Source organism: Zootoca vivipara, chromosome 7, assembly GCF_963506605.1.
Source record: "Zootoca vivipara chromosome 7, rZooViv1.1, whole genome shotgun sequence".
In the NCBI taxonomy this organism is placed as follows: Eukaryota; Metazoa; Chordata; class Lepidosauria; order Squamata; family Lacertidae; genus Zootoca; species Zootoca vivipara.
In genome coordinates, this window is record NC_083282.1 from 38,990,067 (window position 1) to 39,003,771 (window position 13,705).

At 44.6% G+C, this 13,705-nt stretch overlaps 1 protein-coding gene across 4 annotated transcripts in view; it reads right to left on the reverse strand.

Annotated features, from left to right (window-relative positions):
* The window catches only part of ACOT11 (acyl-CoA thioesterase 11), a 113,887-nt gene that overhangs the window by 43,753 nt on the left and 56,429 nt on the right, over positions 1-13,705 (reverse strand). The window contains exon 1 of one of the 4 annotated variants that reach the window (XM_035121601.2): positions 4,163-8,480. The exons of 2 other annotated variants lie outside the window; for them this stretch is intronic. In XM_035121601.2, coding sequence (XP_034977492.1) covers positions 4,163-4,186 — 24 coding nt within the window. In that variant the 5' untranslated portion in view covers positions 4,187-8,480. One more of the 4 variants, XM_035121603.2, reaches the window with a different exon arrangement.

Consider the following 13,705-nt stretch of genomic DNA (forward strand, 5'->3'; position numbering starts at 1 on the left):
ACAAGCCTGGCGGCCGCCAATACACAACGCTAACCCACCGGAAAGCAATATTTGGCAAGTGTTTCTTACAGTCATAATTATAATATAGGGCGGCACAGAGTTAATTTTTTTAACTTTTTAATGGTGGTGTGCCTCGTGATTTTTTTCACGGAACAAGTGTGCCGTGGCCCAAAAAAGATTGAGAAACACTGATGTAAACTGTCGACTTGACAAGGTGGTTCTTAAGAATTTTGCTGCATTCAAGTGCATAGATGTAATAGTCAGGTTGCAAGTTGTTATGAGAACAAAATTCTATTGGAAAAACAAAAGGCAAGCAAACTTTTGATGTACACATTCAACAATAATGTTTTCATACAACTTCCTTTCCAAAGCAGGAAGTCAAGCTACTTTGTTCCACTACTGCTCTGTCCGCTGCTGGGCTTTGCTGCTGGGAGCAACAACCAGAACTGCTCCAGGAATGCTGCTGCTCCTCCCTCCATTTCGGCTCCAGGCACACCTTGCTCACAGGCCTTTTATCCTGGAAACACGAAACCCAATTCCTGACATGAGTATTGCACGCCACCCCAACCTCTGTGCGGTGCAAAATTCCAGGAGTCCAGGTGCTTGCCCAGGGTTTGTGTTCTTCAAGCCTTGATTAAATTCTAACATTTACTAAATCCAGGAATTGTGGGTACCTTGCACAATACAGCAATAAAAAAATATAAGCAGCACAGAAGTAGCCACACATAAGGGAACGTTGGCAGTAAACAGGACTGAGAAAATGATTGATGCTGAGTTCATGGATTTGAGGGCAAAATCATACAGGCCACCCCTACTTTTAAGCAGTTACCAGATCAGAGGCTTCCAGTTGTCTGAATACACATTACTGTGACAGAGATTAAAATGGTCTGGTGGAGCTCATCTACAACTAATAAGCAATTTAGGTCCATAACCATTTTTCTGTGCAAGAGTATTTGCAGTCATAATGATCAAATAGCATTTATGTGGGTGAAACAGAAGAACGTTTGATATGGCATTAAACATGCTGTACAGTGCATGTTTGATTTGATTAGGAGTAATGGTGGTTCCTTTATCCGCCAGCCAAGTCTAGTGAAGAGTAATGTGCAACACAAAAACTTACACATTCTCCCATACCAGTTTGTTAGTTCCCTAAAAAAGTAATAAAGCACAATCCTACCTTACCTATTTTTCCTTTCCCATACTTTTATCCAATATGGCAACAATAGTTTAGGCTTATTATTCAAACTAGTCCAGCCTAATAGAGATAAAAGATTTGAGCAGTGACATGGATCAAGCTTTCTGGGAGTGTTTTGGAGAGCACCGCAAGCAGGCACAGGTCAGTGGCCACCTGCTTTCTTTGACGAACAAGTTTGTCTTGTGCACTGCCTTGAAATCTCTACATGCCTCACATGACTTCAGCTGCAATGCCAGGAGTCAAACGTCCAGGAGCTGCCGAAGGAGAGCAATTTAGTTACTGCCCAGGCACCCACATGAGAGTGAATCAGAGCGAGCCTCTAGGGTGGTACTGCAATTGAAAAGGGATTGCTGGGTGTCATTGCGACAGCAAATGGAGATAATCAAGGGCATTGTTTCTCTGAAATCAAGCTTGGGAAGCGTTTAAAAATAGAAGAGAAGATTTGGACAAAAACAGAAACCTCAAGCCCATACTTTAGCCCAAATTGTTCGCAATCTGACATTCCACCAACCTTCCTTCCTCAGGCTGTTGTTTTGGAAACAGGCCGGCCAGTGCCAGCCACAAATGCAGCAGTACGAGAGGGAAAGAGAAAAACTCAAGCTTCTTTCTGATCTTCGTAACCTGGATTCTTGTTGAGTCTAGCAGTAGAAGTAGAGCTGATTGTATCCCTAGAAGCTGGCAATCTTGGCACAAATCAGGAAAGAAAGCTTCAGCAGGAGCAAGAGGGAACAGAACAGATGATTGCACCAACTTGTGCTTCCCCTTATAGATGTAACTTGAAGCAGCCGTCAACAGTATTGAATCAAAAGGTCTGTTTTAGTGCAAATCCAAGTCCTGTATAGCAAGATGTCGGTCTTCAACTGCCACGGCCCCAGCACAACAGGGAATGGCTCAAAAAATCAAGGATGGTATAGGGCAGTCCAACTTTCACTCTAAACCAGTGGTGGCAACTCCTATAACCACACCCCCAAATAGAGTCCATAGACATGCCCCGCAAAAAAGATTCCTGGGAGCCGTAGTCTGTTAAGGGTGCTGAAAGCTGTTAAGAGACCCCTATTCCCCTCATAAAGCTACGGTTTCCAGAGTTCCTTGGGAGGAGGGATTGTTAAACCACTCTGGAAACTGTAGTTCTGTGAGGATAGGACCCTCCTAACAACTCTCAGCACCCTTAACAAACTACAGTTCCCGGGATTCTTGAGGGAAAGTCATGATTGTTTCAAGTGGTATGATACTGCTTTAGATGTATAGTGCAGATGGGGCCATAGAATAGTGAGCTGGCAAAGAGCAGTGTAGTGCTTAGCATGATGCACTTGGGCTGTGGAGAACTGAGTCCACATTCTTGATGAACCATGGAGTTGGCAGTGCGACCTTGGCCCAGTTACTGGTCTGAGCCTAGTCTGCCTAACAAAAGGCATCATGGGTAAGGCCCGAACTGCCCTCCAACCCCCAAAGGGAGACCCACTGGCAAATTTTATTTACTTAATAAATTAATATATTGCCCTTCTCCTCCTAAAGGAGCTCAGGATAGCAGGTACTGCTCCAGCAGATATTGCCATTGCTTCTACTTTGCATTTTGTCTCTGCTGCATTCCTGCTTTCAGCTGCATCCATGGGATGCCACAGCAGCTGCATTTGGCTTGCAGCATGGACCCACCAGCTTAAAGGCTCACTGTTCTAATACCCTGCCTATTAATCCTTTGGTCGTCATGTGGGCTGAAGAAAAGCAGAAGGAAATGAAAATAAATCTGAATGCCCATCACCAACCTTTGTACCTCTCATTAGCAGCTGGACAAAAGAAGGGGAAAAAATCAGTTATGCAGACCAAGACCACCCCTAGAAGAACAGTAATTCAGAGCAAAGACTTTCCCAACGCACAATTTCAATATGAAATGCAGCTCTTTTCCCAGGCAAGTCATCACATCCTGAAACTACGCAACACGAGGAAGGAGCTTTTCTTAAGAACCGAAATGTCATCTAACTGCTTTTTGTTGTGGCAGCAGGATTCAAGACAACTGAATTATTTCAGCATATGAACGAAAAGGCTTTTCACTCAGCTTCAGTAGAACCAAATTCCTAGAACAGCCCCTTTGACACCACTGCTCAGCGGACTGCAAAATAAGTGAGAAGAGCTTACCACAGAATACAAAGAGCACACAGTACGACCACGTCATTATGCCAAGGGCTTCCAAAGAAAGTGTCTTTGTCTGCATTATGAAGTCTAGATGTGACGATTGTGCAGCTAAAGTGTATCGCATCACAAGTAGTATACCAACATTTGGTATTTTCATAGTCCAGCTTTTTAAAAAGAAGGCACATGGGCATGTCTATACTCCTGCATGCCTCCCCTAAGCGGCCCTAAGGGGCTGTGAAGAGTTGTTTGGAGACATATGGAAACACCTGCCCCTTAGGCATGCCACCGCCTGGGCCAAGTGGGCCACAGAGTGGCACCAGTGTGAAATGTAGGTGCCAGGTTCTGATGAAGATGCTGGCTTCCAATGGAACTATCACTGCATTTCAAGGGCATTATGCTTTTCCATCGTTGTGAACCTTAGCACGTCCTGTGAGCCCCTTTGACTCTCTGTCTTTGTTTTCTATTAGTCTTGGCTCGTCTCGCTTGGTCCTTCTTCAGAGCGAGGTGGGGAGACTGCCAGTGCTCCCACTGCTAACACAACAAAATGTTAAGTGGAGGGAGAGGGGCAGTGTGCATGCTTGCCATGTGTGTGTGAAACTGCTACCCGCCAGCCCTGCTGAGCTCCTTCATCTGGCTAAGAAATAACCAACGCAAACCTTCCCAGCCACTGATATCAGTGGTGGTTCTGCCAAACTGCAGGGTCCTGAAAGCAGCAAACCACAAAGAACACATGGCACGTGTTGAGCACACCTTTGAAGTACATAACAGAAAGGCTGCAAAACAAAAATTTGAGAAGTGCCATGTTTGGAAAAAGAAGAAGAATGAAATCACACTAACCTGGAAGTCACTTCCATTGGACATAGTGGAAGCTGCTTCAGAGCAAACATGCGTAGCTGCATGCCTGATACCTGCTATTCCTGATCTTCCAGCAGCTAAACCTCAAGTAGGAAGCTCCCTGGAACTAAACTAAGTACAGGGAGGGGCTCAGTGGACGGTCATAACGAATTCTATACATTGCAAGCACATAGCGTGTAAGCAATAGAGTCTAGATTTTCCAATTGCATGTGAATACTGGCTCGGAATGTGAAACTCATATCCCAGGCCCATGTGATCTGAACCTCAGAGAATGACTTTTTTCAGGACTATTCAAACAACCATTCAGAGAAGGACTGCAGGTGCCAAGCAAAGGCATACTTGAGTTCTACTCAATGTGAAATAGTTGGGTAGTTCCTTTGCCTCAGCACTGCCTGCCTTTGCTAATTTTTGAGCGATTGAATTGGACTGGGAGTAATGCCTGCAGAAAAAGAGGAATTTCTCCAGGTGTCCCCACCAAGTGAAGCTCAACATGTGGAAAGGGCCTTCTCAGTGGTGGCAGCCTAATTTTGGAATTAGGTGTCTTCGCTATGGACTTTACACAGCACCAAGAGAATACTTTTTATATTTCCAGGCTTTGTAAGTTTCTAAATCCACTGAAATTTAGATGAGTTTTAGTGACATTGTTCTGCTGCTGAACGTTTTTCACGTTGGAATTTATTTAATGTTTCTATAGTTCTGCAGTTCATGGATTTTAATGCTTTCATTACTTGTAAGCTACCCATTGTTTGGGTGGCATATAAAAGCTGTCAATAAACAAATAACTTGTCACATGATGACTCCACCATAAGCATAAAAGCCCATGTTTTCACAACTTTAAATACTCATTATTTGTTTGTTTTGTACTTACAGCCCACCAAAACTGTCACAATTGAAGCAAGCACAATTCAAACTAAAATTGTAACAGCAAAACTACAAAACTAACCAATAACAAAATGAATGAAGCAGCAGCAGAGAACAGCAATATAGTCAGAGGGAAGACACCTTATTCAACCCAAGACCTGGGTAAAGAGGTGTGTCTTGACCAATCATCAAAAAGTTGACAATGCTGGCACACAAGAGGCTCCTCAGAAGGGAGGCCATTCTGCAATGTGGGGGCCACTACCGATAAGGCTACCTCCCAACAACACTGCTCCTCAAACAACAAAGAGTGGTGGGGCTGCAAGCAAGGCCTCCATTGCAGTGCAGTGAAGAGAGCTTTATATTCCTTCAGCTTGACATGTGGAGAGGCCCACCTCTAAGGCGTTTAAAGCAGCTCCCACATGGCAGCCATAACATGAGCATACGTCTTGAGGCAGCAGCTGCCATGTTTCTTGCTGAAGGAAGCCTACACTAAATCAGATTCTTAATCAACGATATGTTGCAAAATACAGTTAAGGCTCTTCTCAATGACCTAACTTTGGTCATGACGACTTACATGCCGTAACATCACGGGAGGAGTGTTTCCAGCTCCCCTGCCTTGGAAGCCTTGTCAGAAACTGCAGGAGGAGGAGAAGCTGAATAACACCACAGGAGGAATTGCTGTCTGACTGGTGATGTCAATAGGGCAGTGGTTTGTGGGGGAAGTCAAGACGAATATATTTGATCACACTTACTTGATCCTTGGCTAATGTGCAGCAGACACAGCAGGAACAGCTAGGACCAAGGCAGAACTGTTCAAACTCCTCTGCTATTTTTGCTATTGCCAGGAAGAGTAATGTTGCTACATTTTATGTATTGAAACGCTTTCTAATGCAGTAACATTTACCGTATGTCGCTGTTTTGTCATTGCTGTTATTATGAAGCCTATTGACCTGTTTGTGAGATACCTCAGTGGTCCTCCATTTACAATATTCAGACAACTTCTGGAAGCACCCTTGAACAAGGGAGGCAAATAAAAGCACATTTAGCAACAGCACTGGCTGTTGTTGATGTTTCATGTCAGGGCTCAGTTACACCATCAATGCTGTTAGCCCTTTGTGTGTGGCAGGGTCATGAACCAGTAAGATTTTGCGCTCAGCCACACTTCAGCTTGCCCCATGCCTAGAAAGCATGAGTCCAATCACGTTTTCCATTTGTCCCGTGCCTACTACGTAGATATGGGTTCAAGCAGTTCTGCTTTTGCCCCACCACTTTCCCCACAAAACCCCGCTCTTTAGCGCTAAATCAGAGCCAACGTCAATCCAGAGGAAACCTGATGGACATTTGCTCTGATTCATCTGTAAACAACAGGGAAACCAGAAGTGTGGGGGAGTCCTTACTGGACAATAGACCACAGTGACCCTTCCAAAGACCACAGGGCACTAGATCTGAACCCTCTTCAGGGTCACTACCTCCATGACTAGGGTTGCCAGACTCAATAGTGGACAGGACTTCTGTGCCTTTAATTGCCCTGCTCTCTTTTGAGTCTGGAAACCTTACAGAGAAACCAGCAGACCCTTTGTTTAATTTCCAATGACTTCCCAAACCACCTGACTCTTGTGAGTTTGAGAATTCATCTTCCAACAGTCATAGTCCTCTTGTCTCCTCCTCCTCCCCTGAAAATCTTTTGTCAGTTTCCTGCTCGTCCTTCTGCCACATCACAGTGGAATATTATTATTATTATTATTATTATTATTATTATTATTATTATTATTATTATTTTATTTGCAGGAATTTTATACTGGCTAAGTGCTTTTACTAGAGCCATCATTCAACAAAGATCTTCTAGAGATTTTCACCTCAGAGTCTGATGCCAACTCTAAGGCCTAGATGATAGGGAAGGACTATCCCAACCACATAATAGCTTGTGCTTTTTCAGAGCCTCGTGTGGTCCTGTTTTAGGGCCAAAACACTGAGGCAGTAGTAGTAATAGTATAGCAAGCAGCAGCATGTGAAATTCCCATTCAATAATGTGCTTGGAAGCCCTGTCACCAATCAGTTCTGAAAATGTAGACCTGGGTGGGAGTCGACAAGCAAGCTAGGCCATTTGATAGGTTTTAGACAGCTCTACGATGCCAGCTCAAAAATGTAAAAAGAAATGCACACCTAGGAATAAAAATGGAAGAGGTGCAAAATGCTAATTTTCCCTGCCTGAGAATTAATTCTAACAGAGGTTTTGATCAGTTCTCAGAAGATAGGCTTTTGTTTACTTGCCCTTCAGGAAAGGAAAGCTAATGACACTAATAAATGACTATTCAATATGAACAATAAGAGAAAGAAAAAGTGACAAGCTGTTAACTAGACAAGCTGTATAATTAAGGCCAAGCTGGTGGTGGAGGTTGATTTTTCCCCCCTTCAGAGAACAAGGACTCTGGAGCTCCAGCAAAATGTCTCAGTTCTGGAAATTAGGCTTTAAAATGAAGAACATTTAATGTAATGAAGACAGAAACTTGACATCACCTTTGTTGTCATATTAAATTGCCCTCTCTTGAATGTATTTAGCTACATAAAAAGGGATTAAGGACAGGTTCTAATTGCTCCAGTCTCCTACAAGAAATTTCTTTTTTCCTTTTTCTTTTTAAGAGAGGTTGTGTTCGACAGGATCTCTGCCATTAATCAGGTGCCTTCCCCTGAAGTTAACAAATCCTGCTTGAAGAATGGGATCTGGTGTTAACATGGGGGTGTGATTAGAAAGGACAGAAGCCTTTGAAAGCCAAGGCATTGAAATCTGGCCTAGCCAAGCAGGAGTCAGTCAGTCAGTCTGATTCTTTCCTTTTTTTAAGTCACTGCATGTCTCTGCAGAGAAGACATTAAAAGCCAGTGGACAAAATCCTAGAGAACACACCGCAGGAGAAAACTTTGTATTCTTAACAGGAATTAGACACCCTAACGGGCCTTTCCCCTTCCCTTCATTTCCAGCGTGTGCAGGATCAGGGCAACAGCCTCTGAATGTGCAGGAATGCAACTTAATATTCATGGTGCAACATTCATAAGAAGTCACAGCACGTCTGTGCCACTGCAGAGATTGGATATTTATGCACAGCTCCCCCCCCACACCCCAAGTATTGTTGTGAAGGGGGTGGGTGGGCTTGCTTTGCTTACGGCTAGTTTTTACTCTTCCCTGGCCTAGCAGAGGCAGCATGCAGATGTTTGCATCTGAGGGAAGGGAAAGTGGAAGGAGGCAGAAGAGCATATGGAAAGCAACGCTGGCAAAACAGACTTATCTGGATTAGAAATTCTCATACATTAAGTCATGCTAGCCAAGATGTAAAACTCCAGAGGCCCAATTCATGTAAACAAGCTTGTGAAAAGGGGAAAGTCAAAATAGGCATGTGTCAAAAACGGGCATATTTGCACGTCAAATGGGTTATACCAGGCACCCCCAAACTCAGCCCTCCAGATGTTTTGGGACTACAACTCCCATCATCCCTAGCTAACAGGACCAGTGGTCAGGGATGATGGGAGTTGTAGTCCCAAAACATCTGGAGGGTCGAGTTTGGGGGTGCCTGGGTTATCCATGACCATTCCCCCCACCTTCACGGTTGTTTCTAATGCGGCCATCACACACCAGCTGATTTGTAGGCCAGAAATTATACAGCAATAGTGGGCAGCATGGAAGAGATGGATACAATCAAACCTACTTCCAGCCAATAACCTTCCAGCCCCTAAATTCTGCACTAGCTGCAGTTTCCCATCTTCAAAGGTAGCCCCATGACGTGGGTACTAGTCCACAAGGGGTGCTGGGCTGGGTCACAGGCCGCGCAAGGAGAATGTCAAGTAAAGGCTATTGTTGTTGTTGCTGCTGCTGCTGCTGCTGCTGCTACTGCTGCTGTTGTATCCCTAGAGTTCAAAGCACCATGCTCCTTCCTGTCCCATACACATTTTACACTTCTAAATATATTTAGAGAAGCTCTGCAAACATTTTGTTCCACCTATTGTTATCTGGCCAATTAGGTCTCTGCAGCGTTCAGCCAATCTGAATTCTAAAGTATAGCTATGGCAAAGAGGTCCCTCCTATGTGCATCTAAACAGAAAAACCATGTGACTGATCAAACTGCTACCGTAGAAAGTCAGCCCGGTGCGGAAGTCAGCCCGGTGCATTCGCTGGTCTACTGGGGCAGCCTTGAAGGCTCCTTCAAGCATGCTCTGTTTCCTTGAAAGTCATGCCTTGGAGCAGGGGTTCCCAACAAAATTTTCTCGAGGACCCCTCATCGAGCCGCTATTGTGACAAGGACCCCCATTAATTCCTAATCCTAAAATTAAAAAGTTAGAGCCAAATTAAGAGTCTTTTTATATTTTATATTTATATGTTTTTTACAGTTACAACAGAGTACTCCATCAGTATACAGTTAGTTTTAATTTTCAGTTCTTAATGAGATGAGTTAAATCTGTCCTTTGAGTTCATTATTTCTGAAATATTAGGTTCCAAACTTGAAACTTTCACTCCGAAATCCGACCGCATGTCGAGCCAATTCCTATATTTGTTTTTCATGAAACACATGGAAGAAAATGCTTGCTCACACCGATATGTGGTTGCAAATGGAAGGATCTTTTTCATTGCCTTATTTCCAAGTTTCTTGTTTACAAACACTACTGTTTTGCAAAGAGGCAGCGCACGCCAGGGAGGAGGGAGGGGAATGGAGAAGACAGGGTACCTGTGCAGTAGCGCACAAATGAAGCCGACGCGCACAAAGCATCTTGGGGAGGTGAGCGTTGGTAGAATACGCGTGCTGCCTCTTTGCAAAACAGTAGTGTTTGTAAAGCGCCGTCTAACGGCATACAGCAGAACTACTGCCTCTATCTAATTCTAGTTTTGCGCTAGACTCTGCTCATGCAGGAAGCGGCCAAAAAAAAAAAAAACCTGTTATCATACGAAATATATTTAATATATTTTTTATTCTAATAGCATCTTGAGGACCCCTCTGGCATAGCTCGCGGACCCCTGGGGGTCCCCGGACCACCTGTTGGGAACCACTGCCTTGGAGCATTCCTTGCACTAAGAAGGAGAAGGGTGTGGTAGCTAGCATGAGAAATTGTTTTTAATTACTGCTTGTTAAGAGAGAGCAATAGTGGGCAGCATGTAATAGTATCTTTATAGAATTGCAACTTTTCCTTAAGGTAAAAATGCTCTCTCTATTTCTCCATCCTCTTAGAAGCCTATTTTGGCATTTTAGCAATATATTCATTACATAACAACAGCCTGTGCTCAGAAATCTGGTGAGCACAGAAAACCTGAAGAGCGTTTCTTACGGGTGCCTTTTTGCCACTCAATAAGTTGTAAACTCAATCTCAGAGCTGTGCTACAGGAAATGTTAACCCTTCATGCATTAAAATGGTATGTGCAAATTACCAATCTGCAGTAAGGTAAAGGTAAAGGGGCCCCTGACCATCAGGTCCAGTCGTGTCCGACTCTGGGGTTGCAGCGCTCATCTCGCTCTATAGGCCGAGGGAGCCGGCGTTTGTCCGCAGACAGCTTCCAGGTCATGTGGCCAGTATGACAAAGCTGCTTCTGGTGAACCAGAGCAGCGCACGGAAACACTGTTTACCTTCCCGCCAGAGCGGTCCCTATTTATCTACTTGCACTTTGATGTGCTTTTGAACTGCTAGGTGGGCAGGAGCTGGGACCGAGCAACAGGAGCTCACTCCGTTGCAGGGATTCGAACCGCCGACCTTCTGATCAGCAAGCCCTAGACTCTGTGGTTTAACCCACAGTGCCACCTGGGTCCCTACCAATCTGCAGAGCAGAGGGCAAACAGTCGTTAGCTCACAGAAAACATCTGTATTAATACACAACACTTCTCTCATATTAAACTGGGGGTTTTTGGGGGGGAGGGGGGAGAGGCCGTGAAAGCCATTTACCAAAGCAGTCACTAGCATACATTTTGAACCACAACGACCAGGCTGTGGAAGCAGCTGGCATCGCTCTGAGCACAAGGAGGTCAGAGATGGTGGGTGGCTTCACATGATGCACGCATCACTTCAGCTTTTGCTTTTGTACCATACTTCTACTAGTCCCTTTATAATTTCAAGTTACTGGGGCTTTTTGAACTGGGGTTAATAGCAAACAGATCTAAGTTGCTCATCAGTCATTTTAGCAACTGGCCAAAATTGAGCATATTTTCTTGCCTGCTATTCAGTGCACCGAGGCAATGCCTGCACAACAGGCAAGGCAAGAATTCAAGCTTGTAATCACAGTGGTTCTCAGGGGAGCCAAGGGCACTTTTACTTGTCCCTACAAGTCCGACCTCCTCACTCTTCTCGACAGAGAAGACCAGGCTGGCGCAAGATTAAGCCTCCTCATGCAAAGGCAGGTACAAGCGCTGAACTATTTTTAGAACCAATTGACTACACAGCTAATGAACATCAAACTAAAAATGCTTTACAAAATAGCAGGCCCTGCTGTAGGAGATTTCTGGTGTTCGCCAGAAGGCTCATTCTACTTTGTGGCTGCAACAACAGGCATAACGGCTAACTGATTTGGATCACTCATCACTGACTGCTTTACACAAATTACTTTACCAGCTGGTGGTCCTCCTGACACATGGTGATCATAATGGCAATTAATGTGCAACTTGTGCGAAAAATTGCACGCACGCACACACACACACACACACACAAAATGTAAAATATAGTACTTCCAAAGCTGGAAAAATGCAGTACAGGATGGCAGTATTTTTTCTGGAGATACTCAAGGGTACGGAGTTCCAGCACCATTCCCCCCCCCCCAAATGTTAAAAGTGTAGCACTTACTATAACAACTTCATGGTGAGTACTGACACCTTTTTCCCTCTTAAAAAGCACTGAATATGAGCACAACAGAACTGTAGCCTTGAATATGGACCTATGGACTGTGCATAAATGCAGGAAATTAAATACACCTCTATCGTGCAAGAAAGGTAGCAAGAGCTACTGCTAACTTTAATCTAATCACAGGATCAGCCTCATGGCTGTCAACCTCAGGCGGGCTCAAAGAGAAGGTTTAAACAACAGCATTAAGAAATGGCAGACAGAATGGGAAACAGGAGCCCTAGTCATACACAGCTGTTGAAGGCTTTTACTCCACCCCCACCCCCACCACCGCTGCTTTCCTGGCTTCAGGCTGGCAGCTTTTGGCACTGGCTGCAAAGCAAACAGCAGTTGTGCTTCAAGGAGCATACATACAGTATGTGATTCCACAAAGGCCAGCATTTCTATTTCAGTGACTTGTTGAACAGGCTGCTTTTTGTGTTTACAGCTTACGGACGGAGTAATCCAAGCACTCGGCATTTGTGGGCATGTGCGTGCACACACAAATTCAAACTCTGACCACTGTGCTTTCCAAAGCTTTCGTACTAAACATGCCTCATTAAACCATCTTCTCTGTGTGCTGCTTGTTGAGTTTCTCTCTCTCTCTCTCTCTCTCTCTCTCTCACACACACACACACACACACACACACACACACACACACAAGTTTTGCTTTCCACGAAGACTTGTTGCATCCCAGTTTTTAGTTCTGGGACATGATGGGAGCAACTTTCCTGGCTGTGCAGTTTTACCGAAAAGCACTTGCCTACATAGCAAGCACACTAGCTGGAGGAAAACCATTGTATGGCTAGGAGTTACACAATGTACAATTCCCTATTAAGACATTATCCAAGACGGGTCATTCTATTATGATTAGAACTGTGTGACGTTTGCCTGGCTTCTCTCTTGTGCTTATATTCTGAAAAGCAGGAGTTGTGGAGAATTCGCCACTTTCAGAAGCACAGAAGAGGATAATTTGGTGTGTGCCACTTTCACATGTTAACTCACATGAAGGGTTTTTCACATGATCAAGGGCCACTGGGGGCCACCCCTGGCCTTGTTTCCCAGTAGTGGCTGGTGCCCGTTTGGATTGGCAGACAGCAGGGAGCCAAAGCTAATGGTGGCCAGAGCCAACTAATTCTGTTTTGTCCTCAAACTGTTCTATAACAGCAACATTGGGACTAAGGAGGAGGAAGCTGGCAGGTTGTGCCATCTCTTGGACTGGTTGTAAGCAACACAACAAGCGGGTGAGGCTTGGCTGAGGCTGTGGGACGTTGCCCCAGTCGCCCTCATTGACCAACCAACCTATCTATGTATTAGAAATGGACATATGCAGGGGGAACCGAGACTTATACAGTGGTACCTCTGGTTAAGAACTTAATTCGTTCCGGAGGTCCGTTCTTAACCTGAAACTGTTCTTAACCTGAAGCACCACTTTAGCTAATGGGCATAGCTGCCAAGTTTTCCCTTTTCTCGCGAGGAAGCCTATTCAGCACAAGGGAAAATCCCTTTAAAAAAGGGATAACTTGGCAGCTATGCTAATGGGGCCTCCTGCTGCTGCCGCACCGCCGGAGCACGATTTCTGTTCTCATCCTGAAGCGAAGTTCTTAACCTGAGGTACTATTTCTGGGTTAGCGGAGTTTGTAACCTGAAGCGTTTGTAACCCAAGGTACCACTGCACACATCTGCACAAGTCACCTTCCCCAGGGCCAGCATGACCAAGGTTTCAAATGAGGTCTATGGGCACAGGCTTTGTCTCTGTAGACAGTGCTTTTTTTCTTTAAAAAAATGTTTAGGGATACTCTCATTTTGACTCAAGAAAA